Below are 27,997 nucleotides of genomic sequence, written 5' to 3'. Positions count from 1 at the left end.
CAGCACCTTTCACGCTTCTAGAAGGAACAAGAGCAACAAAAGGCATTCACAGGGAAAAAATAGCATAAGGCGAATAAGAGCCTGGGGAGATGTAAATCTGGAAGAACAGCAGCCCACGTTGGGAGGGGAGCCAAAGCCCCAGTGCGTTGCTGCGGTGCAAGGGCCGGATCCAGAGGGGTGCCCAGCATCCCCCCCCCCCAGCCGTGGGAACTGCAGGGGCAAAGCTGAGCCTGGAGGAAAGCAAAGGCTGCGTGCACACGCTTGTGCTTGCACACGCGTGAGTGCACACACGCGTGTGTGTGCAGATGCGTGTGCATGGGTGTGTTGGTGCAGAAGGTGTGATGGGGGGATGCGGGCAGGATTGCGGGAGGGGGCTGGGGGGGGGGATGCTGTGCACACACACACACGCGGCAGCAGCCGCGGGCCCTGCAGCGATCTGTTAAAAATATCGCGATTATTAGTTAAAAAGAGAGAGATGGAAGGGAAAATTTAAAAAAAAAAAAACAAAAAAAAACAACACGGAGAGAAAAGGGGGAGGAGAAGGGGGGGAGGGGAGGGAGGGGGCAGCGCGTCACGGGAGAGATTTCCTTATTGGGACTCCCTAGCCTACATCCTGAGTCCATATATGGGCATTTACGTCACGGCAGCCTCACTGGGGACTCCAGAAATGGCTGCGGCGGAAGGTCGGAGCAGCCCCGCTGCAGCTATAAAGGGGGCGGCGGGGAGGGAGAGCCGGGCGTCCGCACGGGCTGCCGCTGCTGCCGGCCCCTGCCTGCCCCTGCCTGCCCCTGCCGGGCCCTGCCTGCCCCTGCCTGCGCCGCCTCCCCCCGGGACCTGCCCCCCCACCCCCACCCCCCCCCACCCCGGGACACAGCACCCCCCGGATCGCTCCCGGCCCCCAGCCCGAGCACCCCCCGGATTGCCCCAAGCACCCCGGAGCATCCCCCAGACGGTCCCCGGCACCTACCCCGAGCATCCCTCGGATCAGGCCGGGCACCCTGCAGCATCCCCCGGCTCGCCCCGAGCATCCCCCCTGCTCGCCCCGAGCATCCCCCCTGCTCGCCCTGAGCATCCCCCCCGCTCGCCCCGAGCATCCCCCCTGTTCGCCCTGAGCATCCCCCCCGCTCGCCCCAGCCCGGCCCCGCCGCTCCGGCCGTGCCTCCAGGGGAAATGCTCAACGTTATGGATTTCTCCTGCTCGGACCCGCTTTACTCCAAGTACGAGGAGAGCTGCGAGATGAAAAGCGGAGACCTGCAGGGCTTGGGGCAGCCCGAGCAGCAACTTCTGGCAGAGGCCGATTTCCTCGGAGGTAAGGGCAGGGGGGAGCCGGGCAGGGATGAGGGACCCCACTGGGAGTGATGGCTCCAGCCGGGAATGGGGCATCTCCCCCTCCTCTGCCCCCAGCCTGCTCCCAGCCCCTGGCTCTGGGTCCAACAGTCCCCCCCCTAGCCCAGGGTGGGGGTCCTGGGGGTCCTGCTGGGGAAGGGGGGTGACGCCCAGGGCTCCCTGTGTGGTCCCGGGGACCCGGCTAGGACGGGGACCTCACAGTGACGCAACATCAGCCTCCCGCTGTTCCCCCGTATCCCGCCCCCCCCATCCCTGCATCCCTCCATCCCTCTAACCGCCGTCCCCTCCGTGTCCCCAGGTGAGCTGCTGGGCACCCCGATGAGCGGCGGGGCTGTGGATTACTCCCTCCTGGGCAGCCAGCCTTCCCCTTCGCTCAGCTACACCGGCAGCTTCTTCATCAAGGCGGTACCGGATCATCCCCAGGACCAGGAATCTCTCTTCAACCTGATGTCGGGGATCCTGGGCATCTCCCCCTTCGCCTCCTCCGAGGGCCACCAAAGGCACCTGGATGCTCTTTACCCCTGTCCCGAGGTGGCTCAGAGCCAGCTGGACCTTTATGCCTCCTGCCAGCCCGAAATGAACGGATCCACCCAAGCCCCCTTCCCGGAGCAGGGCTACGGCGGCTTCCCCACGGCGGAGGGTGCTCAACCCCTCCAGGCACAACCCACCTTAGGAAACACCTCGCAGTGCTTCTTCCAGCCCAAGCTCCTGGACAGCAAGCAGGACATCAAGCTGCCCTCTGGTTCCCCACCCCTGGACAAGTTTAAAGCCTCCTGCGCCCAGTGGGAGCCTGTCACCCAGCATCAGGCCTACTTGCCCACCGGCTACCATTCTCCTGAAGCCTTCCCGGCTGGGGAGAGCAGCCAGGGGCTGTTCCACCCGCTGGGCTCCAAGATGGAGAGCGTCTTGTCCGTCAGCTGCCAGTCGGAGCTCGGCAGCCTGGCGGAGGATGCTGCCTGCTTCAGCACCCATCTGGGCTTCGGCTGCGAGCCAGAAAACTTCCCGGCCCGCGGAGACTTTGCCGACACCAAGATCCATAACCTCCCTCCTCCGTTAATGCCCGAGTTCGACGCCTCCTTGGCCCAGTCTGAAGTCCTGCCGGGTCTGATGAGCTCTGCCGAGCTCCTCCATCCTCACCCCTCGCCCTCTGTCCCCCCCACGGACTTTTTGGGCCACCCCGCCTCTTCCTCCATCCCTTCCCTGCTGCCCACCAACCCTCCTGCCTTGGCTGAGCCCAAGAAGAAGACGCGGCGGACCAAGTGTTCTTCCAAATGCTTCTGCCCGAAACCCCACGAGAAGGCTTTCGCCTGCCCGGTGGAGAACTGCATCCGGAGCTTCGCCCGCTCAGATGAGCTCAACAGGCACCTCCGCATCCATACGGGCCACAAACCCTTCCAGTGCCGCATCTGCCTGAGGAACTTCAGCCGCAGTGACCACCTCACCACCCACATCCGCACCCACACCGGCGAGAAGCCCTTCTCCTGCGACACTTGCGGCCGTCGCTTCGCCAGGAGCGACGAGAAGAAGCGCCACAGCAAGGTCCACCTGAAGCAGAAAGCCCGGACGGAGGAGAAGCTCAAAGGTTTGGGTTTCTTCTCAGTGGGTCTCTCCTTCGGGACACTGTGAAGGCCCAACCTGAGCGCTGGAAGACGGCGTTTCCCAAGGTCCCCCGAGCATCTCACGGGAGAGCCGGGGTGGGAATATCCTCCTGGGGTGGCCCTGGAGAAGATGACGGCAGATCGGGCCGTGCCAGGGAGGAGAGGGGCACGCAGGAGGCAGAGGCGATGCCGCGGCGCTGGACCACTGGCTGCGGAGGAGCGATGTGGCAGCTCCGGCCACCTGGAGCCATCTCCAAACTGCAGGGACTGAGTCATTTTTATAGCTCCTCTTCCAAGGAGGGGAAAAAAAAAAAACCAATGTACAGAAAGAAATCCCCACCGAGATGGGGGGTTTTTTATATACCCAAACGCACGGACATCCTGTGTTTGTAGCGACCTGACTGTGATTTCCCCTGCCAGCACTTTACAAGAAGCTCCCGACCGGTTATTTACCGGCCGGCACGGTCAGGGGCTGCGGCTGCACCGGTCCTTTCTCCCGAAGGAGAGAGATGCCGCCGGGCTCTGGCAACTGGTGCGTACCAGTCCCTTTGGAAAGGTGATGTCATTATTATTATTATTTTCCTGTTTGTAAAAAAAAAAAAAAAAAATCTATCAGGAATATTAGAAAATTGTCTCTATTTTTCTAATTAAAGGTTTGAGCTAATCTAAGACCTTGCTGGGGTTGCTCTCTGCCTTTCAATCCCGTGTAGCAGCCGCCGCCAGTGGTATTTCTGTTGCGATTTTGACCTCTAGCTGCCGCGTAGGGGGAAAAAGGTGCTTAAATAATTAGCAGGGAGAGGAAAATCAATCAGTGCAGCGGGTGGGTTGGCGACCCTCCTCCTGAGCGTCCCCAAATCCCCAGGGTGGGCGGCTCATCCCGGGATTTGGGTCTTGTCCCAGGACAGAGCGAGGAAGGGATCCCCGCTCCCTGCCGGTGGGTCCCCCTCTGAAAAGGGGGACGTGGCTCTGGGTTTATTCGCATGGGGCCGAGCCCTGGAGGGATCTGCCCTACTTGGATCCAGAGCCGCGGGGTCCGCTGTGGGGACCCCAAAGCCCAGCCCAGAGCCCCCACCCTGGGCTCCTGGTTCCCCATGGGGTGTGGATGCCCCACGCATCCTGGCAGGCTTCACCCGCAAGAAACGGGGTGAAATACAGCTCCGCTCCCCATCTTCAACCTGGCACATCCCCAGGGCTGGAGAAGATACAGGCACCATCAGGCAGAGGCAGGCAGGCAGGATGCGGCCCCTGCAAAGCCGGGGGGGGGCTGTTTGCTCCCTCCCTTTCGGTGTTTTAGATGGCCGAGAAATGCCGTTTCCCTTCTCCCTGGACCAGCCAGCAGCCGGATGGCTCAGGGGGAGATTTTGCAGCCTGGAAGGTGCTGCTGATAGCAGAGCTTCCCTCCTCCAGCAGTTAAAAATCAGCCAAAACCATATATCCCCCCAAATCTCATCCTTCTAACAGGAGATGCTCACTCGGATGGGGCATGCCGGTCTCTCGTTTTAATTAATCGGGAGGAGAAGGTGCCTGTGGGAATGGAGGGAGCTGGGCAGCGGGGACGGGGTAGCGTGTCCCTGGCTCGGGGCTCGGCGGTCGTCATCAGTGCTCAGGCGTTGTGGGGATTATCGGCCTTTTCTTGCGGAGGGGGAAACTGAGGCAGGGAAGGGGTGCTGAGCATGCCTGCAAATCTGCTCTCTCCAGATTTTGTCCCCTCCACCAGCCCTGGAGAGGAGGGATCTGCCCCCCAACTGTGCTATGGAGGAGGGAGGTCTCCTTCCCCAGGTCCCCGCACGTCCCCCAGCCCTTTGCCGACATGTGGGCTGGAGCATCCTGGGGCTAAACCCCAGTCACACCATTATCCCAGCACAACCCGCTGCCCGGCACCAAGCTTGCCATGGGGTGACCATGGGGTGGGAGGACCCTGTGGAGATGGGGTGGGAAGCTGGGCAGGGGACGTGGGGTCCCTGAGGACTGCTAGCAGGGATGGGATGGCGGAAGGGGCCAGAAGGAAATCTGGTTGAGGGGGAAATCCTAAATGTCCCCTCGGACCTGTCCTTAAGAGCTCACACCTCTGATGGCACCCAAGGGTGCTCGTGCCCCTTGGGTGGGCACCCACTAGCCCCAAGCACTGCTGGCCCCAGCAGCCGAACCATCTCACGTGTGCGAGAGCCTGATCCCGAGCGAGGACCACTCTGTGGGATGCAGATGACCCCAGGCACCAGGAAAAACCCTTTCTCGTGGAGAACACCCCAGATATTGTTAATAAGGACCTCAGCACCCAGGTTTCCTTCAGGAAGAGGCGTCTTTTGGGCACCTCTCCGCAGGACGTCAGCTCTCGCTGGGCAGTAAACAGCCCTGCTTTCCTCCACGCCGCTGGCCATGCATGATGCATGAGACCTTTATTAATACCCCTCCGAAAGTGCATCTATTATTGATGCCGAGTCTGAAAGCTCTGCGAAGGCACCCAGGCTTGAGCCTTCGCCCTCTGCTCCCCTGGCCGGCACTGCCGAGGGAGGCCGGGAGGGAGCAGGGCACCCACCACGGGAGCTGGGTGCAGCTGCTTCTGGGGTGGGATGGGACTGAGCACGCGGGCTTGTGTTTTTAGGAGAGGAGGAGCGGTTGCATGCCAAAACCTGGGGTGACTCAGTGATGGGGACAACCATTCACCCCCAGGCCGGCAGCATCCTGGTCCCAACGCTGCCATCTTCCCCCGTGTCCACATCAGAGACAAGAAAACGTCAGTGCTGGATGCCTTCGGCGCTGGGGACCAAGCTGAGGTGCTCGGGGGCTGGATCAGGACCAAGCCAGGGATTAAGCCAGGGTGATCGGGGACCAGATCAGGACCAAGCCAGGGACCAAGCCAGGGTGTTTGGGGACCAGCTGGGGACCAAGCCAGGGTGCTCAGGGACTGGATCAGGACCAAGCTGGGGACCAAGCCAGGGTGCTCAGGGACTGGATCAGGACCAAGCCAGGGATTAAGCCAGGGTGATCAGGGACCAGATGAGGACCAAGCCAGGGGCCAAGCTGGGGTGTTTGGGGACCAGCTGGGGACCAAGCCAGGGTGCTCAGGGACTCAATCAGGACCAACCAGGGATTAAGCCAGGGTGATCAGGGACCAGAACAGGACCAAGCTGGGGTGCTCAGGGACCAGTTGGGGAACAAGCCAGGGTGCTCAGGGACTGGATCAGGACCAAGCCAGGGGCCAAGCCGGGGTGCTTGGGGACCAGTTGGGGACCAAGCCAGGGTGCTCAGGGACTCAATCAGGACCAAGCCAGGGATTAAGCCAGGGTGATCGGGGACCAGAACAGGACCAAGCTGGGGTGTTCAGGGACTGTCTCAGGACCAAGCCAGGGTCCTTGCAACTGTGGGTCCAGCCCAGGATGGGGAAGGAGCGATGCAGGTGCCCGGGCTCGGCCACGCACCCCACGCCGGCTGACCCCCCCGCGGGGATGCTCTGGGGTGATCCCAGCCGGGAGCCTGCCAGGGGCAGGGGCTTCACTGGTGAGGGCAAGGGGGGGGACTGGGGGGCAGGGGAGATGCAGGATGAGGCCGGCGGCTGCCGCATGGCAGCAAGGCCCAGCGGAGGGCCCGCGGTGTTCGTGGGGAGACAGGCAGAGGGAGCTGTGAAGGAGGAAAGCAGCAGAGAGAAACAGTCCGGGCTCAGGCTGCAAAGGAGGAGGAGGCGGTTGCTAGCGCTCGCCCTCCCTCCTTCCCTCCATCCCTCCCTCCCTCCCTCTCCCCTGCCTTCGCCATGCACAGCCCCCCCTGAGCCCCGCAGCACCCCGGGGACCCGCCGTCCCCAGGGTGCCCAGCAGCCCTCACCCTCCTCCCGCCACCCCACCGGGGCCTTCGGCCTCTGCCCCCTTCCTCCTCCTCCCGCAGCCACCACCCTCCCTCCTTCCCCAGGGCCTGGCTGGCATGGAGGTGCTGGCCGCAGGGAGCCGGATGCTTCCTGCAGCTCCTGCCTCCTTCCCGGGCCGCATCCCTCCTGCCCGGCATCCCTCCTCCCCGACAAAGCCCTGAGCCGCTCAGCAGCCGCCTTCTTTGTGCACCGGAGCGGGTGTGCGTGCCCTGTCCCCCACCCCGCAGCCCCCCAGCTCGCTCCGCTCGGTGGGGACGCTGGTGGCCGGTGGGCAAGCGGGAGAGATGCTGTCCTCGCCGGAGGAGCCAAGCGCGGGAGGTCGGCGGCGAGAAGCAGGTATGGGGCGAAGCGGGATGCTGTGCTGGGAGGCGGTGGCTTGTCCCCAGGCTGCTCCTCGCCCAGGGCCCCCCCCAGGGAACAGGGGGACGCAGCGGGGACAAAGCCACTGCCAAGAGGAGGGACCCACTGCTCCTCGCTCCAGGTGCTGGGGGGCTAGATGCACCCTGGCTTTTCATGCCCACCTCCCACAAGCCCTCTGCGCCTCAAGCCCAGCCACCCTCGCCCACCGCGGTGCCCCCACCCCGCTGCCATCGCAGCCTCAGCCGGGGAAGGATGGGGACCAGCGGGCACACGGCACCGGCAGCATCCACCACCCCGGCAGCATCCGCCACCGCCACCCCTCTTCTCCATCCCCCCCTTCCCTCTCCAACCAGGCAGTGGAGCTGCCTGCTGGTAATATTTTTTATTTTTTTTTTTTGGGGGGGGGGGGGATGTTAAACAATGCGAAGAAAGGATCCATGATGAATCGCAGGTAGCGGCACCGAAGCAGCCCCGGGGATGGGTTTCACCCGCTGCTGCAATCTCCCGGTGGCCGGGAGCATTTCCCGGCTCCGGATGCCTGTGGGCTTTATTAGCGTGGCTGCAGTAGTAATGACTCCGCTAATAATTTCCTTAAATCCTGGTTGTTGTTAGCGGGGGGTGGGAGGGAGGAGATGTTTTCTGGTCAGGGTAGGACTTGCCCAGGAGAGGGACCGGGCGATGTGTGCATTCAGACCCGCCTGGGCTGGATCCTGCCTTGGCTTATGGCTGGGAAATACAGACCGAGGCTGATCGGGTACCCCGGGAGACGCGGGCTGGGATCCAGGCCTGAGATATCCGTGGCACGATGCTGTGGCCCCATCCCTACGGTGGAAAAGCGCTTTCTCATCCCATCGGCAGCAACCGAAGTTGCCGTCGGTGCTTTGTGTTTGCCAGGTTTCGGCGGGGCTGGGGCCGGTGGTCGCCCAGGCGGGGTTAACGTGTGAGGGTGCGTTTTGTAACGACCCCAAAACACAGCCAGGCAGTTCCAGAAATCCCCCCAGCACATCCTTTTTTTTTTTTTTTTTTTTTGCATGGATTTCTTGCCTTTACTCATTTTTTCCCAAAAAATGGTTTCCCAAACCTTGTGGCCCGGTTGTGCCCTCCCAGGGGGGTGCTGAGCCGCGGGGGATGCTGCCCTGGGGATGAGCATGGATGGAGGGTTCGGTGGTGGTTTAGCACTCACCAAGGCTGGCGGTTGGGGGGTGCAGAGGGGCTCGGAGAGGTTTTAGGGTGGTGCGAAGAGCCTGATGTGGGATATTGCAGAAGGATGAGCGAGAGACGCTCCCACCCATGGGTGCCCTCGGTGCTTTGGGGTGAAAACATTGCAGCAATGCACCCCCACGTGTGCTTGTGCCTCCCAGGCTGGAGGAGACCATGGTGACCTCCCAGGCTGGGTTTTTGCTGGCTTATCCCATTTCACAAGGGTGGGGTTTTCTGCCCCGCTGATGTCTTGGAGGGTTTTGTGAGCGGGGGATAAACCAGGTCCCCACAGGGACCCTCACTTGCCCAGGCGTGGGAAGCCACCGGGTCCTCTGTATCACCAGGACAGCACAGCGTGGGGGGTCCCAGAGCCCTGGAGGGGATCAGCCATGAAACCCAATGGCTGCGGTGAGGGGCTGGAGAAGTAACTAATCCTGCTGTGAGGCTGCACAGGCTAATTTAGCAGGACTGGGTCACCCTTTGCTTGGAGGAGGTGGCTCCCAGCACCCGGCCCCAGCATCAGACACAGGGATGCTCCCGGTGCCTGGAGACCCCTGGCACTGCAGGGGCTCATTGCATGGTGGTTGGGCAAGAAAGTATATCGGTCACCCCTCTGTGGCAAGCTCTGGGTGGATGGAGAGAGATTTCCCATGGGTTGTCCACCTTCCTGATGGCTGTACTCCTCCCAAATGGTTGTGAACCTTCCCAATGGTTGTGCGCCTTCCCAAGGGGTAGGGGACCTCCCAATGGTTATGGATCTTCCCAAGGGTTGCACACCTTTCCAAGGGTCGTGCACCTTTCCAAGGGTTGTGGATCTTCCCAAGGGTTGTGGGTTTTCCCAAGGACTGTGCACATTCCCAAGGGTCGTGCATATTCCCAAGGGCTGTGCACCTTCTTGAGCATTGTGCACCCTCCCAAGGGTTGTGCATGAGTGGGAGAAACACGGGAGGGGAGCATGGAGGCAGAGAGGGAACCGAGAAGAAGGACCAAGGAGGGACGTCTGGGGACCTGCCGTCCCTGTATCACTAACCCCCCTATCTCTTCCAGCGCCCGACACCGGCCGATGCTGACATCTCCCCGAGAATTGCTGGACCCCCTGCTTCCGTCCCAGGGCTCTCACCCCGCCATGCCCCAGCGGAGCTGTAGCCCCACCACCCAGGGCTCCCCAACCCATCCCACGTGCCACCGGTCCATCCATCCCACGCCATGAGCGGGGTCGTGCGGTTCCCCTGCATCCGGGCGCGTAGCTGAGGGATGGCCTCGCTGGACCTGCCCTACCGGTGTCCGCGGTGCGGGGAGCACAAGCGCTTCCGCAGCCTCTCCTCGCTGCGGGCACACCTGGAGTACAACCACACCTATGAGACCCTCTACGTCCTCTCCAAGACCAACAGCATCTGCGATGCCGCCGTCTTCCCCCTGGCCGCCGACGGGGCCCTGCTGACGCCAGCCGCCCGGCGGGACTACTTTGAGAGCACCTCCTTCCAAGGCAAGGACCAGCGCTTCTCCTGTGACCTCGTCCCTGCGGAGGAGCTGGAGCCGGCCCCGTCCTCCTCCCCCTCGCCCCGCTATGTCCATGAGATCGAGATCCCTCTGACAGAGATCTTCACCCGGGGCAAAGCCGTGGCGCCGGCCCCCGTGCCGCCGGCCACTATGGACACTGCCTACGAGGAAGGCTTGGCCCGCCTGAAGATCCGTGCCTTTGAGAAGCTGGAGGTGGACAAGCGGCTGGAGAAGCTGACGGAGGAGGTGGAGCAGAAGATCGCCTCGCAGGTGGGCCGGCTCCAGGTGGAGCTGGACCGCAAGAGCTCGGAGCTGGAGAAGGCCAAGCAGGAGAGCCTGCGGCTCAGCCGGGAGAAGCAGGAGCTGGAGGACCGGGCATCTGAACTGTCCCGCCAGGTAGACGTCAGCGTGGAGATGCTGGCCTCCCTCAAGCAGGACCTGGTGCAGAAGGAGCAGGAGCTCACGCGCAAGCAACAGTGAGTCCTTTGCCCCCTCTCCCGGCTGCAGGGTCGGGGGGAATCGGTCCCTGGTGGCGAGCCCTGAGGAGCCCAACACCATCACCAAACCCTCAGACCAAGTGCTAGGGCACAATCCCCTTGGCAATGCCCATTAGCATCATCCCTCATCAGGTTTTGCGTCTTCTCCCATGCAGGCAGTGTCCACACAGACCTGAGCCTCCCCATGTCTGTGACCAAGCTGGGTCATGTCATGCCAGACCTTCTCCCAGAGCCACCGGTGTCCCCAGGACACCGCCAGGCTGGGGATGCACGTGGCCATTCTGCTGTCCTGCCAAGGAACGTGGTGGTGGCCATGTTGCTGCAGCCCGTCTCTAGTACCAAAGGGTGTCCCCAAAACCAGGGCTGGGTCATCCCCTCTGGCTTGACAGATGAATCGTCTGGCCCTGAGCAATCCCATTGACCTGTCCCATGGTCATAAACATGAGAGGGACCACCTTGGCCATGCCCAATTCGGGTTTTTTTCTCCCAGAAGGAGGGTGGGATAGCCCAAGCAGTATGACTTCCATTTGCTGTTAGGACCGTGGCACTGTCATCCTCATTTTCATCCCATGTTCCCCACTCAACACCCCCTTCCCACCCCAGCGCTGCTCCTGAGTTTCCCTCCAGTCAAGCGCTGGGTCATTTTGATCATTGGTGTGCCTCAAGAAAACTAGACCTTGTTCCACAGGAGTTTCTTAGCAAAGCTGGAGGCCACCACGGGGTCTAGAAAGTCAGTGAGGAGCAGGTTAGTGGGGGACAGTCATGGTTGCGCTGGGTTGGGAGCACTGGTGGGATTCCTCAAGGACTTGTCTTAATCCCCACCATCGTCAGCATGTTCATTAATGACTTTGACTCCAAAATAATGACTATGGCTCAGAAACAAGGTTCGCAGGATTTGCTGACGGTGGGGATGGTCCTGGGGTGAGGAGTGGGATGATGCTGGGGCTGGGTAAGGGCAACACCTCTTGGTTTGGTTGCATGTGTATGGGACAGGATATAGGGAGGTTTGGGGGCTGCCATCAGCTGCCTCGTGGGTGTTGTCCAGCGGCATCTTAGGGGTGTGTGGTGGCAGAACGAGGGCACCAGAGTGGACAAGTCTGGAGCAGGGCCTGGAGACATGTAAGACAGGGTGGACAGAGGGTGACCGATGGGTCAAACGCATCTTGTTCGGTCTGTGGTGGAGCCTGGACACCGTTACCACCTAAGAACCTGGTTTTATGCCCCAGAACTACCTCCTGGACCTCCCTTTCCTTAGAGAAACCCTCCTGCCCCTTGACTGTCCCCATCGGTCCCCAAACTCCTCCAGCCAGAGTGACAAAATGACTTGCTGGGTTGCAGAAAGAGCTGATGAAAAGAGATGGGGTTTTTTCCTAGATGTGGGGAAATCATCGGAAATCATTTTCATCGGCAAAGCCAGTTTCACCCTTCCCTAAGAACAAAACATCACCCGGGACATTTCCCAGCCCTGCCAGCTCCCAAACACCACGAGGCCATTGTCCCCATGGGAGGCTTTTTGCTCCTGGGCTCCGTTTGCTTTGCCGGGGGGGTGTTTTTCCACCCAGTCCATGGGGATGAGAGAGATGCAGGTGACAACCATCAGCATCACCTTACACCCACCATGCCAGCACCCCATTTGCCTTCCAAATCTCCTGGGGTCCCTCACCAGGAGCCTTCCCAAGTCATTACCAGGGAGCTCCCAGGCTCACCCTGCAAATGGCATGTTGGGGGACAAATAATTGGTAATTAAATGGCAATTAATAACCAGCAACGGGAATTATGTCACTAAGGGCTGCCCCCTCCTTTTCTTCCGCGCTCCTGTGCAGATCGGTGCGGCCGGGTGTGCACGGCCGGGTGTGCACGGCGGGGTGTGCACGGCCGGGTGTGCACAAGGCAGACGTGCAGAGCTGTGTTTATGCATCCTCAGGGGTTCATGGATGCTGAGTGAAGGTGTGAGAGCGGTTGTGCCACGTGTGCGTGCACACCGTCGACCGTGCGGGTGTGATCGGTGCTGGGTGTGCGTGCGACCAGCTGTACGTGTGTCTGGGGGGGGGTGTGCCCACGATGCTGCCTGTGCATGTGCGCCAGTTGCGTCTGGCCGTGCGGGTGTGTCGGGGTGTACGTCCGCATTTGTGTTTTCACGGTGCTTGTGCACGTGAGGGTGGCTCTGCGCGTGCGTGTGGTGCACTCGTGGGTGTGCACGACTGCTGTGAGTGTGTGTGCGCCTGGGTGTACACGTGTGCGTTCACGGGGCGCGTGCGTTTGAAGGGGTGCGATGGCCACCGGTGTTTTTTGGGACGTGTGTGCTCACGGGAGCGCGACAGCTGCGTGTGCCTGCGTGTACGTGCCCATGTATTTGGGAAGCGGATGAGGTGGGCGTGTGTGCCTGGGCACACGTGTGTGCCGGGCGGGATGGGGACGCCTCGGGTCGCTGAGCTGCTGGCATGCTCCAACCCCAGAGCTGGCCACGTTTTGGGGACGACATCTCAGTGCCTCAGCAAGGCGAACCCTGCCCATCCGCAGGCTCAAAGCTCCCCAGCGCCTGCTAATTAATGTGTTAACGAGGGAGCCGGCGCCCTGCAACCACTGGGCTTAACGGGGTACGGGGCTGAGCAGGGTTTAAGGACTTCAGGCTGTCCTTAAGGTCTTTCCTTTAAGTCTGCCCCGAATGAGGCAGGGTACCACTGCCATCCTCCTCCATCATCCTGCTGCACCATCATCATCCTCCTCCCTCCACTCCATCACAGTCAGGGACCTGACTCCAGTCCTGGGAGCGACGTACATCCCAGCAAAGGTGCTGGGGATGTCATCCCCCCCCAAAACAAGGTGGCCACATCCACTCTGCATGCCAAGAGCATCCCTTGGTCCCTGCTCTGCCCTGAACCATGCCCAGGAGCCGTCTGGGCTGGCACAGACGCCAGTCAGGCTGATGATAGACCTGTCCAGATGCGCACGAGCATCCTTGATCCCCCAACCCAGCTCGCAGACGGGGATTGAGGTGCTTAACAGGGACGGGTGGGAAAGGATTGGGGTGTCACCCACCGGTCCCTCCACGCAGGGAGGTGCTGCAGATCGACCAGTTTCTGAAGGAGACAGCCGCCCGCGAGGCCAACGCCAAGGTCCGCCTCCAGCACTTCATCGAGGAGCTGCTGGACCGGGCGGACCGGGCTGAGAAGCAGCTCCAGATCATCAGCAGCAGCTGCGGCACCACCCCAAACGGCAGCCTGGGACGCTGTGGCACGCCGGGGGCCAAGGCCACCGGCCGACCGGTACCTCCGCGGGCACAGGCACGGGCACCCCAGCGGCTTCGGGCATGTGCCCATGGGGCTTCTCTGATGGCTGCAAAGGGTTGAGCGGGAAGGTGTAGGGACCCCTATCTCGTTCCCATGGGGAAATGGGTAATCCCGGGTGGGGGGATCCCAAAGAGAAGTTGCTTCTCGGTGCGTCTGTGTTTCCATGATGAGTGTGGGCAAGGCGCTGGGGCGATGCTGGAGATGCTCCTCTGCATCCCACTTGGGTATAGCCTCACCCCAAAACGCAGCTGGCACGGGGTGGGTTATCGGGGTAATCTCCTTCGGCTGCACCACCCACATTTTGGGTTTCGCCATGTTGGCTCCTCCTGTCCCGTCTCCCTGCAGAGAGACCGGCACCCGGGGCCGGGGGCGGCCGTGCATGGTCCTTACGGCGTGTCCAACCAGCGCTCCTCCTCCAGCACCGGGTGAGTTCCCTATCCGTGCTACCTGTTTGGGATTTTAATGAGATGCTCATTTTTTGGTGGGCGAGGGGCTGACGGGAAGGGGATGCACACCCTGGCGAGCACTGAGGTTGGGCATCCCTGTCCCCCAGGGCCTCAAGCCGGGCGAAAGCCGTGTCACAGAGCTCGGGCTGCTACGACAGCGACAGCGCGGAGCCGTGCCCCACCGATGACACCGCCGATGGGCATCCTTACCCGGCACGGGATGGCGCCCGCGGCTCGGGGCTGCGCCGGCAAGCCATCCAAAACTGGCACCGCCGGCCCTACCGCAACAGCACCGAGGGCGAGGAGGGCGACGTCTCCGATGTGGGCTCCCGCACCACCGAGTCGGAGGCCGAGGGCTGGGAGCCGGAGGCACCCGGATCTGCCGCATCCCGACCCGCCGGCAGCTGCCGGCTGACGGGTGAGACCGCGCCGGGCTCTTCTGGCGGGGTGGGAGGACAGGGAGGCTGGAAGGTGGGGGACAGGGATGGCTCCTCGGCTCTGCGAGAAGCATCCCTTCCCCAGCATCCTCCCTGGCCGCCAGTGGCAACTGACGGTGGGTGTCCCACAGCCAGGACCGAGGGGGCCGGGGGCAAGGTGGGCCGGCTGGAGAGGGGCAGCCCAGGCCACTCCAGCGAGGTGATCAGCCCCGAGATTCTCAAGATGCGGGCGGCTCTTTTCTGCATCTTCACCTACCTGGACACCAAGACCCTGCTGCGGGCAGCTGAGGTGTGCAAGGACTGGAAGTTCGTGGCCCGGCACCCGGCCGTGTGGACGCGGGTGCTGCTGGAGAACGCCAGGGTGTCCTCCAAGGTACCAGGGATGGGGATGGCACTGCCCGGGGCGAGACCTTTCTGGAAGAAAGGTGAAGCTGTGCAACCATCTCGCTTGTGTTGATCGTCATGCCACTATGGTCATGGGAACATGGCTGCACACAGCTGTGTGCTTACGCCAGCGGCTGGATGCGTTGCACGTTCACACGTGCACGCTTGTGGGCATGAGCTCACAGGTGCACACGTTTTCACGTGCTTTTGTGGTCGCACCCGTGATTTTGTTGCACGCGCTCTTGCGTGATCTCGTATGTGCATTTTCACATATTTATGGCGTGTGTGTGTGCAGGCAGAAATGCCTCTGTGTGTGTGCATGTGTGTGCACAAGATCTGCCCAAAGACAGTGAAGGATGGGTGGCGTGGGGCATGCTGAGGGCATCCCCCTCAGTGATGGCCACCCCTGTCCCCCCAGTTCCTTGCCATGCTGTCTCAGTGGTGCACCCAGATGCACTCCCTCACCCTCCAAAACCTCAAGCCACGCCAGCGAGGGAAGAAGGAGAGCAAGGAGGACTACATGAAGAGCACACGGTGAGTCCCCACGTCCTGGGCACCCTCCTCCCACAGCCGGTCCTCAGGGTGACGATGCTCCATAAGCCTCAATGTCCCGTTTCCACTGACGGATGTTCATCGCACACCGGCTCCTGCTGTGGGTTTTGGGTGTCCTGGAGCCACGGATCCCCATGGGACATGTCACCCTCTTGGGGTGGCCCCGGGGTGGCCGTGGGGAGCGTGAGTGTGGGCACCCATGCCTGACCCTCCCTCTATCCCTGGCAGGGGCTGCCTGGAAGCCGGGCTGGAGTCCCTGCTGAAGGCAACGGGCAGCAACCTGCTCATCCTCCGCATCTCGCACTGCCCCAACGTGCTGACGGACCGCTCGCTCTGGCTGGCCAGCTGCTACTGCCGGGCCCTGCAGGCCGTCACGTACCGGTAAGGATGGCCACCAGCATTCCCCCTTGCCCACGGGGACCGTGTGGTTCCCTGGCTGGGAGAAGGCTGGGAACATCCATGGGATGTGCTGGGACTCCTCTGATGCCCATCCCCATTCCCTGTCAGAACGCAGCCCACCTGGCCAGGTGCGAACGACCCACCTTTCCCTGTCCCCAGCCCAGCAGCAGTCCCGGTGTCCCCAGTGCAAGCTGTCCTTGCAACTCTCATTTTCTTCTGGCATGTTCCCATGCAGACGCTTCCCTTCCAGCTCCATTCCCACCGTCCTGTTACCGATCTCACCCCAGCTGGAGGTGTGACGAGGGTCTTGGTATGGGGACACTGCTTTATGTTAGAGAAAGGTGAAGAAGAGGTGCACCAACACCAGGGCCCAGTGAGGTCCCACCTGATTGTCACCCCCTGACAAAGGCTTCTAACTCTGCCCTGGGAGGGAGGAACAGCTCCGCCACGGGATTGCTAAGACCCAACTTGGAGAACTTGCCCAAGAGCAAGGACACAAGGCCCATGATGGTGTAGGTCCTGGAGGAGGTCACAGGTCCTGGAGGAGATCACTGACTGCTCCTTGGTCTTGGCCACCTTCTGAAGAGTCTCTGCCTCCCGTGAAGATAGGATTTAGCTTTCCTGCACTCTCAAGGAGGATGATCCTTGCTCTGCTGCACCCTGCAGATGACCACTTCACCCTCTGCATCCATTTCACCTGCAGCCAATGCGTGTCCTCATCCAGCCCAGGATGGAGAAGCCTTCAGGTGGGAAAGCACTCTCAGCCAGCTCCTCCATGTTGGACCGAGCAAGCTCAGACACAGCTCTCATCTGGGGATCCCACACCATGAGGCAGCCCAGTGCTGCTGGGTTTAGCCCAAAGACTCCTCCATCGGCCCTTCCAAGGGCGTTAGAGCAAGCCCAAGCGCTCCTGGCACATAGCTAACCTGTGACTCTGACTCATGCTCTAATTAACCCGCCGCGCTCACAAGGGGCTCTTGGCAGGCATCTTCAGTGGAGATGTGTGAAACGCTCAAGATAACACCCATCACTTATTTTTAGGCTTGCCTGAAGTTTTGAAGTAGGTCATTTAGAGTTAGGAAGTGCGGCCTTGGTCTTTGGGAGGGAGCCCAGTCCAGTGAAGCAGCCAGGGGCCTCTGTCTGGGCTGGTAACATCAGGACAACGCTCTCTGAGATGTCTCTCCTCCATTGACTCAGTACAGGGAGCCAACAGCATCAGCGAAAGCTCCTCTGAGCCAGTGGCACAAAAGTTGGGTGGCAGGCAGCGTGGCTGCGCCCGATCAGTGCCAGGACTCATGATAAACCTACACGTCTACTATGCCCCTGCATGAATCCAGCAGCATCCCATGAGGTCTGTTGTGATACCTCCAAAAACACCAAGGAGGAGCCCACAGCAAACCTCTGCAGCGACATTTGGCCAACAGCCACCTACAGATGTGATAGCACAACCACAGAGCTGGTACAGAGGCCATGGAGCAGCCAGTTCCCTTGGCTGGAAATTACCGCCCATCAGCTGAAACATCTTTACCACCTCCTGGCACCTTCCCCATCCAGCTGGGCAGGTGGCAAGTGAAACCAACCCAATGGGATCTGCAGGGACGTTAATTTGCTCTGCAAGGGTACACGGCCTGAAAGTCTCCGTTCAATCACTTGCCACTTTTGCATCTGGAAGACTTCTGCCTTCACCTTCAACCTCACCTTCAACCATCAACCTCACCTTCAACCACCAACCTCACCTTCAGCCTTTACCTTCAGACTTACCTCCAAACTCATCTTCAATCTCACCTTCAACCTCACCTTCTTCCATTTTTCTTGACATTGCACATCCGTAGGCACAATTCCAGATAGAAATGCCTTCAGCCTTCCTGCATGGGTTGGTGTTGGGACTGTCTGGTTCATGGGCAGATCGTGGGTTATAAATAATGACCAGATTTGTACCTCCAGGTGCAGAGAGATGTAGCAGCATGGAGGCTGCAGACACAGCCCCCGGGGTAGCATCACTGCTGATGGGGGCCACCACGTGTCCTCTGTGTTGTTCCAGGAGCTCTACAGACCCCGTGGGTCATGAAGTCATCTGGGCCCTTGGAGCAGGTTGCAGGGACATCATCTCCCTCCAGGTCGCGCCTCTGCATCCATGGTAAGAGTCGTGCTAGGAGGAGGCCAGGCTGAGCGTGCGGGGCACCACTGGGCTGGAAAGAAATTGGGTGCCAGATCCAGATTTGCTTGGGGGGAAGGTCCTCGTGGGATGAGCAGCAATCCTGGAGGCCAGTTTGGGGGACTGGGAGCTCAGCCCCATCCCTCCCTGTGAAGGCTGGGAGCTGTTGGGTGTAGGCACCTCCCTGCTGAGCCAGGAATGTTTCTGGGGAGGCTGCTAACACCAGCGTCTGCCAGAGATGGAGACCACCAGAGATGAAAGGGGAGCCGTGATGGGTCTGGTAGGCGATGCTGAACATCAAACGCTTGTCTGAGCTCCTCGCTGCTCATATAACAGCAGCCCTGAAGGGCCTGGATGTTTTTAAAAGGGTGTCAAGTTGCTGCTTAGGGAGGTGACTGCAGTTACTCTCGCTTTGGAAAAGCATTTGGGGGGGGCGTGAAGATGCTGGTGGATCTCTGCCCTGCAACGTCTGGGTGCTCAGGAGTTCATGGCTCACAGAACAGGTCACTTGGCTCTTCACCTCCATCCTGTGGGGCTGCCTCCTGGGCATTTCTTCTTGTCCTGGGAGGTTTGTTGCAATGTCATGTACGGAGTGGGATGTCTCTTAGCAGGGAGAAGCTAGAGGTCAAGTCCCTGATGGCTTGTTTCTTCCCTGGAGGAAACACCACATGGCATGTAGGCTTCTCCACCTGAGCTAGAGGTCCAGGCTCCTGCTACTGGTTTGATCACTGCAAGCAACAGAGTTCAGGGCCTGATTCAGATCTCCAGAGGTGGAGGGTTTGGGGCAGAGGGACTCCATTGAGTGCATGGACCTGCCCTGTCCTGGTTGCAGCACAGCCCAGGGTGTGGATGGAGATGTCTGCTATGGAGACACCTCCTTACAGCGCAGCAACCCCCGGGTTGGTGGGGTGGGAGAGGTCCCAATCCCACGCCACTTGCAGGAGCGCTCATGGGGGGGGCAAGGTGGGTGAGCTTTTCTGCCAGACCTCCCCAGCTCTTTCTTCTTCATCTCCCCAGCCAGCAGCCGACACGTTTCAGCAACCGCTGCCTTCAGATGATCGGCCGGTGCTGGCCGCACCTGCGGGCGCTCGGCGTTGGAGGTGCAGGCTGCGGCGTCCAGGGACTGGCGTCCTTAGGTAGGCAGGTCTCCTCTGATGGGACAAGGAGAAGGGGACCTTGCTGGAGGCAGGTTATACCCCTAGGAGATGCCCCATGGGGATCTCAATGGAGAAGCCCACCGCAAGGACCATGGGTGCACCCTGCCCTTCCTTGCTGCCCCCCATCCCTCCTACCACCCCGTTCCCATCAGCTGTCCTCATCCCTTCCCCGTGGGGTGCTGATGGTGGGTGCTCTGTCCTTCCAGCCCGAAACTGCATGCGGCTTCAGGTCCTGGAGCTGGACCACGTGGCGGAGATCAACCAGGAGGTTGCGGCAGAGATGTGTCGAGAGGGGCTGAAGGGGCTGGAGATGCTAGTGCTGACCTCCACGCCGGTCACCCCCAAAGCCCTGCTGCACTTCAACAGTGAGTAGCAATGCCAGGGGGAGTGCATAGCATCGTCCATTGACCAAAAGGCCACCAGATATCCAGATCCATGAACCAGACCCTGCCTTCCAGCCCCACCCACAGGAACCCGCTGCCAACATTGGAAGGTGCTGGGAGCTCCATGGTGGAAGGTTCCTAAGAGGGGATCCAACAACCCTCTGCCAAGGATGGGTTAAGAACTGATCTTGCCTTGGGCCATAGGGAGGATGGAGACACTCCCTCCATGCTCCCCTCAGTGTAATTGAGGCCTCAATGTGTGTGGCACACCTGAAGTTCACCCTGGGGTATCTGAGTTTGGAGTCATGCCATTTACTGAAGCCACTTGCCAGGACAGGAGCTCTGGGGGGGGAGAGGTCTGCAGCCAGCAGGAGGGTCTGTTTGAGGTGCCGTTCCTGGTAGTCACAGAATCACAGAATCATATAGGTTGGAAAAGACCTTTAAGATCATCAAGTCCAACCGTAAACCTAACACTGCCAAAACCACCACTACACCATGTCCCTAAGCACCTCATCCAAACAGCTTTTAAATACCTCCAGGGATGGCGACTCCACCACTTCCCTGGGCAGCCTGTTCCAGTGCTTGATAACCCTTTCAGTGAAGTAAAATTTCCTAATATCCAGTCTAAACCTCCCCTGGCACAACTTGAGGCCATTTCCTCTTGTCCTATCACTTGTTACCTGGGAGAAGAGACCGACCCCACCTCTCTACACCCTCCTTTCAGGCAGTTGCAGAGAGCGATAAGGTCTCCCCTCAGCCTCCTTTTCTCCAGACATGTCATGGCACATGTGACTGTGGTTGGACTTCCTGGGAACCCACCCCTCTGGGTGGAAGAGTAAGGGTTTCTCAAGGAAGTGGTAGGACTGCTGAATTGGGATGGACAACTGGGAACCATCTCGTAGACCACAGAGGTCTACGTCAGAGGTCTTGGTCACCAAGAGCAGGTCTCCTCCATCTTCAGGGTGAGGTTTCCCCAAATGCATAAGGCTTTGAGGAGCACTGGATGGGTTTTAGGGTCCATCCTGGCTGTGGGGAGGCTATCTCCCCACCAGGTATGGTGAGGCCAGGCAGTATCTCTGCCCCTAGGTGTGTGCCGGAACCTGAAGTCCATCGTCGTGCAGGTGGGCATTGTGGACTACTTCAAGGAGCCCCACAGCCCTGAAGCCAAGAAGATGTTTGAAGAAATGGTGAACAAACTCCAGGTAAAAGATGCCATTCCCAGGTCACCCCTGTGTCACCAGTCTCGTGTCCCCGTGGGTGCTGAGGACAAATTCTTGCCCATCACTGAAGTTCCTCGGTAGAGAACCTTTTAGCTTACTAGGGACATCCTGAAGGCTTCAGACACATGTGCCCCAAGGGCTGAACAAGATCTAACATGCTGTGATTCCTTCCCGTTGCTTTAACCAGGACTGCTTCTCTGTGGGTCTTTTCCCCGGGGACAGAAAAGGGCCGTTGCCTCCTTCGCAGGGCCACTTTCTTGCCAAACACTGTGAAGTGATTTAAAATCTACCCATGAAAGCAGAAATAGGGTTAATTTTAGTTAGGCTGAGTTGCAGACCTTGCTTAGCTTGTGATGCTCAGCAGGGCTTGGGCTGTCCTTGATCTGTTCAGGGTCTCCAAGGCAGACATCTCCATCCGTGTCCAAGGGGAAAAATAGGTGCCTCCATTTCACTTCATCCTCTCGTTGACTTCATCCTGCAGAAGGTTGGGCTCCCATGGGGGTGTAAGGTGAAACTCCTGTGAGATGCAAAGCAGGACGTAGGGACGGAGGCCCACCAGTGCAGTTAGATGGGGTCAGATGGCTCATGCGGTTCCTGCTCCACCGCCAAGCCCTGGCATGGGAACAACAGTGGGCAGCGAGACAGACCCATGTCCACCCCTTCAGAGCCCTTCAGGGAAGAGCTATTTCGGAAGGGCTTTCCTTGCGTGGCCGCCCACCGCCGTGCTTTGCAAATGTTGACGTCGTCTGCTCCAAACTACTACTGTCCTCCGGAAACAGTGGTTTTAACCAAGCAGAAACCAAATCCAGAGCTAGCTCCAAGGGCATGGGATTAAGAGGCAGAGCCAGTCCTGCAAGGAAGCCAAATCCCCGTGGGATGCAGTGGTGGGGATGGGACTAGGGTGGACGCCTTCCCATGGTGGGGATTCGAGATTTCCTCTCCTCTCTCTTGCTCAGCCTGTGGGGCAGCAAGACTGCCAGGTCCTGCACCGACCATGCTCTCTGCTCCTCTTCCAGGCCCTGAGGAAGAGACCCGGCTTCTCCAAGATTTTACACATCAAAGTGGAAGGAGGCTGTTAGACCTTCAGGGAACCACAAAGCACATTCCCTCCTCTGCCCGGCGGAGCCAGAGGCCCCGCGAAACCAAACCCACCGTCCGCCGCTCATCCGTTGCTGGACCTGGAGCACGGAGACGCTGGCCCATGCACAAAAAAACCCAAACTCTTGCAGGCCTTAGTGACTGGCAGCCGGCACTCGTCCCCGGGGCCAGCTCGCGGGCGAGAAGGTGCTACTTAAGGAAATTTTTCGGCTGCCCGAAGAGGCAGGGCTACGCTCTTTCCCAGGAGGCTTTGAACCCCCCCGCAGCTGCTCGTTGCCAAGGATCCTTGTTTGGGGAATGTCTTTTTCTTCGAACTCTCTTTCTGGGGGGGGTGTTGGCCATTTGATGGTGTGGGAGCTGAGGATGGCTCAGCCCATCCCTGTGGGCTCTTTGCTGGGCTCAGCACCGCTGCGTCACGCCTGGACCGTCCCCGTCCTCTCCGTGGGCTGGTGGAGGTGGGGTGGGAAGGGGCTGTTCCTCCAGAGGAAAAGGTGCCCAGCATTCTGGCAGGGTTTCTTCTCGTTTTCATTTCATTTGTTTAACAGAGGGGCACCCAAACCTGGGTAAATGCTGCCCAGAAACCAGCAGCCACAACAGCACAAGCCCAGATGGCAGAGCTGCATCTTGGGGGCTGTAGGAGCCAGAGGACACCAGGAGAGATGGTCGCTCATCCAGAGGTTTCCAGCCTCACCTCCTCTCCACCCAAACCTTCCTGCCAAGGCAATAAACCATCTCCAAAAGCCTCGTCCACCAGGAAACACGGGTCATGCTTCTGTCCCCACCAACATCCACCACCCGCCCAGGCTTCCTCCGGAGCGAGTTGTCCCATGCGGAGAGAGGGACTGGCATGGGACACTCACGTTTGCCATCTCATTGCCTTCCCGAGCAGCCTGAAGGAGAAACCCTGGCCAAAGTGTCCTGAAATCCAAAGCTGCTGGTGAAAGCACCGACCCAACTGCCCTGGTAGATCCCTTATCTATGGCCACAGCGGTTTTTTTAATTCTGCTTTTTTCTTCTGGCTGTCTTCTGCCTGCAAGGACATCATCCCCCCCAAAATACCCTTCTTTTTCCAAAGGAAAAGGCTTTTGAAAGGCATCCAGCAGCGTCAGGCGTCTCCATCCTCCACCCTGAGGAGAAGGTGCCAGGAGGTGCCCACGCCATGGGGAGCACCCATCACAGCACTGCCAGCAGCAGGGACGTGCCGGTCTTAACCACAGCCCCCTGCCACCCCGAGCCCCAGCCAGCTGTGCTTGGAACTGACATGCTAAGCTGAGAGGAGCCAACTGGAAAAAGCAGATTTCGGGGGGTTGTCCTCTTCTCTGGACCATCGTTGGAGGTTTCAGTGCCTGTTGGCCAGCACGGCTGCAAGGAGACAGCCCTTCCCAGGGCATCTCCCCTTCCTCCAGCCCTCCCAGGGTGATGAGCTGCCATGGAACGTCCCCCCAGGAGGGAGAAGGCTGCAGACCCATCCTGGTACCACCTTCCTCATCCACGTCACGAGAGCTGCAGACCTCAGCCGAGGGCTCCCAGCATGCTGACAGCCCACGGGGATCCCGATAGAAAATAAAACCTATTCCAAATCGCTGAAGCTGGTGGTGGGCTGGAGGCAGCTCCTGGGTCTCCAACCCCAGAAGGCACCTCAGGAGACCATTTCATCCACCCCTCGTCCTGTCTACGCTGTCTCCTCTGAAGCAGGGTAGGGTTTTTTGGCCATAAGCCCCATTTGAAGCACCTCCATTCCCCCACTGACTGCAGCTTTCCAGGAGAAGGCTGTTCCCCGTATGCACAAAATGTAGGAGCCCAAAAAAACCGCCTGCGAGAAACTACTGCGTCCCACCATGCCCCCATGGGCAGCATTGGGCGAGCTCCCTGTCACCGGGGACGAGCTCCCCGCCATACCCACTGTGGGTTTACCTCCATCCCGGGGAGGCTGGGACACGCATAATCCAGGGGCAAGAGGAGCAAGGGATGCCCCGACCAGCAAAAAAAACCACCCAGCAAAGCTACAACCCCCCGGGGAGCACCCGGCCACCATCCCACGAGCGTGGCCCCAGAGGAGATGTCACCATTCAAAACAGCGCAGAGACTTGCGAAATTCCCTTAAAAAAACAAAGTAAGTATTTATTTCTATAAAGAAAAGAAGGAAAAAAAATTTTAAAGGAAAATTATATACTCAGCATGTTTATACACTCTATGCTTAAAGACTATCGTGTTGGAGAGTCGTGTTCGAAGACTGAAGGTGGCTGCTCCGGGTTTGCTGCTAGCCCGTGCCCGGCCCCTCGCCCGGCTCCTCCGGGCCATGGGGAAGGTGAAGACGGGGTGATGGAAAGCAGGGGGAGATGTTAAGGACTCTTGGAGAAACCTTCTACGCTCGCCAGCGAGGCCGGAGTGGCTGCTGGTGCCGTCGGTGGCCGTGTCTGCTGGTGGCCATGGTGGTGTGGAGCGTGGGTGGGTGTGTGACGTCCCCGTCCCCCCACTGCCGCGAGGGTTTTGGCACGGCAGGACAAACCTCACCCAAATTTGGTGCTTCGGTGTGTTGCCGAGACCAGACCAAACCATCCGCCTCCCCATGGGGCATTCCCAAAAAGTCCAACTTCTGGCTTAGCGAAGCCACGTTTTTACAAAAATCCTGCGATGACACAAGACCTTGAGCAGGTTCAAGGATTAGAAGATGGAAAGTGGGGGTTTTTTCCCCATTTTGCCTGGGCTTAGACGGGTCCCTTCCTCCTCCTCCTCCTCGGCTGGGGATGAAGGCGGCTGGCACAGTGACACAGGCTTGGTGGTAATGAGAGCCCTGCGTCTCCCTGGCCCTCCCGGTGGCTCCTAATTGCCCAGGTTGTTAATGGCAACGAGCTCATTAACGGCTCCGTATTTCTTCCACTGAAATGACATATTGATGGTTTCCCAGCTGCTTTCCCTCCCCATCCTGCCGGCGCGTGGCCCCGTTGGCTCCCCCACAAACCCCCATCGCCCACCCCCATCCCTACGGGATGCTCAGGCGATGCTGCCCGTGGCCATAGGATTCACCGCGTCGGTTGTACGGTTTCAGCCTCATTTCCTCTGGAAATGATAGAGATGCACAGAAATACCAAATCCTCCTGGAAAGCCTTGAAATCACGCAGTGTATGCGGGTGCTGGTAGGGAAGGGACTGCTGCAACGTGAGCTCAACCCCATCCTAGACCCTAGAGAAGCCCCGGAGGGGCTCTGCGATGACAATCCCCAGCAAAAACCAGGGTGCAGCCACCCAACCCGGGACGAGCATCAGCGGCGAGCAGCTTTCGCTCGGGGTCGTGGTGATGACCAGATCTGTCAGGGGCTGGGTGGACGGTGCTGCCGGTTCCTGCCAGACCTGGTTCCCTGGGACCAGTTTTGGGGGGATTTATTCCCTTTCTAGTGAGTTTGCCCAAAGTTTCCCCGTGGCCAACGCTCATGACATTCCTCTTCTCTTGCATTTGGGTGCCGGTCAGGGATCTCAAGAGGAACACCACCAGCAAAGCCAGCTCGGGGGCCAAATTTATCCCAAATCCATGTTTTTCTGTCTCACTTGTGTGTTGGATTTTGCTCATCAGCCATCGCTCCGAGCCCCCAGGAGCCAGGGATGCTCCGGGGACCGGCTGCCTCCTCCTGCCTTCATCCCTGCGCCCCCAGCTTGGGGGGTCCAGGGGTGTAAGGTCTCCAGGAAAGAGGGAACCCCCCAGGTTGGTTCTGTCCAAGGAGGTTTTTAAATGTCTTTATCAAGCAAAAAAGGCAAGAAAAAATATCCCAGCTCTTGCCATGTGTCGCGGTCCCAGCTGCCCCCCGAGGCGCAGCCATGGCTGGGTCTTGGACAGCTTGTTTGGATCCTCCAAAAGGCTCCGAATTTGGTTAAAACAGAACAAAAAAACCCCATGAAAAGTGTTGATAAAGGCTCTTAAAGCGGTTGAACAACGTTTTCTCTCAGCTTGTAGAGGAGCCCACCCCAGGAGCTGGCGCATCGCTTGAGCTTCTCATTTTGGGTTGAAAACCTGCAGGTTGGGGTGGAGCAAAAGCATTTGGGAATCGGTGCCAAATGACAAAATGCTTTAAAAAAAAAAAAAAAAGGGAAAAAAAAAAAAAACAGGGAGCAGGGAGATTTTAGCAGCTGGAGATGGTTTGTTGTGACCGAAGCATGGCAGGGTGTTGTTGCAAGTGAGAGGTGGCGATGCACGACCTTCCCCATGGGTGGGAGGCAAAATAATCCCCGCGGCGGGTGAAACCATCCCTCCTGCCCCGAGGAACAGCTTCTGCACATCCTCCCCCGGTGCGCAGCAGCGAGGAGAGGAGGGAAAACTGCCCAAAAGCAGGAAAAATGAGATTTTTCTGATCCAGCCTCGGGATTGAGCCCCGTGGAGGGGTGGGGGGGGGGACACGAGGCGAGCTGGGGCCGGGGACAAGCGGGTGCAATGGTGCGGGAGGGCGGGATGGCTTTGGGGAAGCGAGCGCGGTAACGCACACTTGCTTAGAGATAATCAGAGGACGCGCTCCCCGTGGGGAGAGAAATATATATATATATATATATATATACAGGAATCGCAATCGTTTCCCTAAAGCACTTCACGGCGGCGTTTGCTCTGGTGCAAGCTCAGCCCCGGTGAGTGATTTCCAAGGGGCCCTGTACAGCAAACCCCCCCCCCGAAAGGTAGCGAGTTTGCCTCCTAAGTTATTTTTTTAAATCTATATAAATTTAGGTCTATTTTAGTCTTTCGCAGCGATGTGCCAGTGTCTGGAGAACCAAACGTCCCTTTCCCCCCACCCCCACCCCACAGTCCCTTGATGCTAAACCGGGTCCTCGATGCTAAATCTGCCGGAGGATGCTGACCTGGAGGGGGGGGGAGCGGCAGGGATGGGGGTGCAGCCGAGATTGGGGTGCAGCCGGAGGTGGGGAGGCGTCGGGGAGGCTCCGGGTGGTTTTGTTGGCAGCAGGGTGCAACAGCAGCCGGGGAGAGCGGGCGAGGCGGGGGGTGCTGCCCGTCGGGGTGGGGGACCATGTTCTTAGCACTTTGGTTGGTACTATCACCTGTAGACGCACTTTGATGTTGTTGCTTTGAAACTTTGCCGAGTGTAAACTGTGTATTTAAAGAATTACAGCAAAAAAAACATAAAAAAAAAAAAAAAGGTGTGTAAAGAGCTATTTTATGATTCAGTGTTGAATAAAGACTCTTGAGATTGAGGTGGAGTTTTCACTCCCCTGGGCAGCACATTGAACCCAGGCCAGTGCTGGCCGGCTGCAGCACCAAACCAGTGAAACCAGTTGCTGTTTGGGGGCTTACTGGAAGTATCCCTTCTCCTACCTCCCTCTCTCTGCACGCACAGGGGTTTGGGGGCTCACGCTCTCCCTTGGTCCAGCCCCGTGGGGCACAGAGACAAAGCATTTGGCAGCCCAAGATGGTGCCGGAGAGCCCAGAGGCAGCAGCGGGCGCAGGGAGGGCTTACAGCCCCCAGCGGGGCCGAGCGAGCCACGACTGCCAGCCCCTTTGGCCACGGAGGGGGCTGATCTTAGACCACTGCAGAGGGAAAAGGGGAGTTTGAATATTTTTGTGCCAGTTCGCTGCCAAAAAATGATTTCTGAACAGTCCTGAAAGAAGAAGAAAAAAAAAAAAAAGGAAAAGGGAAGGGGGGGGGTTAATTTTTGGTGGAGAAAACAGCCCAGGTGGCTGGAGGATTCCCGGTTCCCAGACTACAGCCCCACAGAGGTGGGAAACAGCTTTACAGGTTGGAGGGGATCACAGCAAGAGCTGGAAAGCCAGCTTCCCAGCCCTGCGCCAGGCTGGTCAGGGTGAGGGGAGACGGGACCACGCTGCCATGAGACAGGCAGGAAGAAAAAGGTTCCTCTGGCTCCCTGCCGCTGGAGGGAAAACACCCTCAGCCCCGAGGATCTGCCATCTGCGACGGGCAACCCCCCGGCTGCCTGCACAGAGGGACACGGGATCAGCCCCCCCAAGCTCTGCGTTTACCCCTCCCAGGCTGCAGAGCTGTTTTCCCTTGGGAACGTTCAGCTTTAAATGCCACCGCTAAAAAACGCCGAGAGGGTTTTACAGGAAAGCTGTAACTGCGCTCCCTTTTCAGCGCAACCGCTCACACGCTGCCAAACGGGCT

The 27,997-nt window shown here is 59.4% G+C and overlaps 3 protein-coding genes across 5 annotated transcripts in view; 2 read left to right on the top strand and 1 right to left on the bottom strand.

Annotated features, from left to right (window-relative positions):
* Positions 1-27,997, bottom strand: part of ALMS1 (ALMS1 centrosome and basal body associated protein) — a 358,966-nt gene that overhangs the window by 101,530 nt on the left and 229,439 nt on the right. The gene's annotated exons all lie outside the window — the stretch shown is intronic.
* EGR4 (early growth response 4) lies at positions 1,171-2,973 on the top strand. The gene is made up of 2 exons (XM_075499140.1): positions 1,171-1,309; positions 1,646-2,973. The coding sequence occupies exons 1-2, from the start codon at positions 1,171-1,173 to the stop codon at positions 2,971-2,973; spliced, it is 1,467 nt and encodes a 488-aa protein (XP_075355255.1).
* On the top strand, positions 6,610-27,071 carry FBXO41 (F-box protein 41). 3 transcript variants are annotated; one of them, XM_075499454.1, is made up of 13 exons: positions 6,610-7,140; positions 9,412-10,340; positions 13,417-13,627; positions 13,997-14,076; positions 14,205-14,515; positions 14,666-14,907; positions 15,337-15,452; positions 15,699-15,851; positions 17,911-18,006; positions 19,042-19,160; positions 19,388-19,546; positions 20,651-20,766; positions 21,801-27,071. In XM_075499454.1, exons 2-13 carry the CDS (start codon positions 9,619-9,621, stop codon positions 21,861-21,863), a joined length of 2,388 nt encoding a protein of 795 aa, XP_075355569.1. In that variant the 5' UTR covers positions 6,610-7,140; positions 9,412-9,618; the 3' UTR covers positions 21,864-27,071. The 3 variants fall into 3 exon arrangements, with proteins under 3 accessions (XP_075355569.1, XP_075355568.1, XP_075355570.1); XM_075499453.1 differs by having other exon boundaries at positions 13,417-13,645; XM_075499455.1 differs by lacking the exons at positions 20,651-20,766; positions 21,801-27,071 and having other exon boundaries at positions 13,417-13,645; positions 19,388-19,554.

Source organism: Mycteria americana, chromosome 4 (assembly GCF_035582795.1).
Source record: "Mycteria americana isolate JAX WOST 10 ecotype Jacksonville Zoo and Gardens chromosome 4, USCA_MyAme_1.0, whole genome shotgun sequence".
In the NCBI taxonomy this organism is placed as follows: domain Eukaryota; kingdom Metazoa; phylum Chordata; class Aves; order Ciconiiformes; family Ciconiidae; genus Mycteria; species Mycteria americana.
This window is presented reverse-complemented; position numbering and strand designations above follow the sequence as displayed.

Bases quoted from the DNA above. Each gene is read 5' to 3' on its own strand.
- EGR4 (XM_075499140.1), top strand. From the start codon at position 1,171: ATGCTCAACGTTATGGATTTCTCCTGCTCGGACCCGCTTTACTCCAAG. The intron at 1,310-1,645 runs GTAAGGGCAGGG...CCGTGTCCCCAG, and splicing joins AGAGGCCGATTTCCTCGGAG to GTGAGCTGCTGGGCACCCCG.
- FBXO41 (XM_075499453.1), top strand. From the start codon at position 9,619: ATGGCCTCGCTGGACCTGCCCTACCGGTGTCCGCGGTGCGGGGAGCAC. The intron at 13,646-13,996 runs GCACGGGCACCC...GTCTCCCTGCAG, and splicing joins CGGTACCTCCGCGGGCACAG to AGAGACCGGCACCCGGGGCC. The intron at 20,767-21,800 runs GTAAAAGATGCC...CTCCTCTTCCAG, and splicing joins AAATGGTGAACAAACTCCAG to GCCCTGAGGAAGAGACCCGG.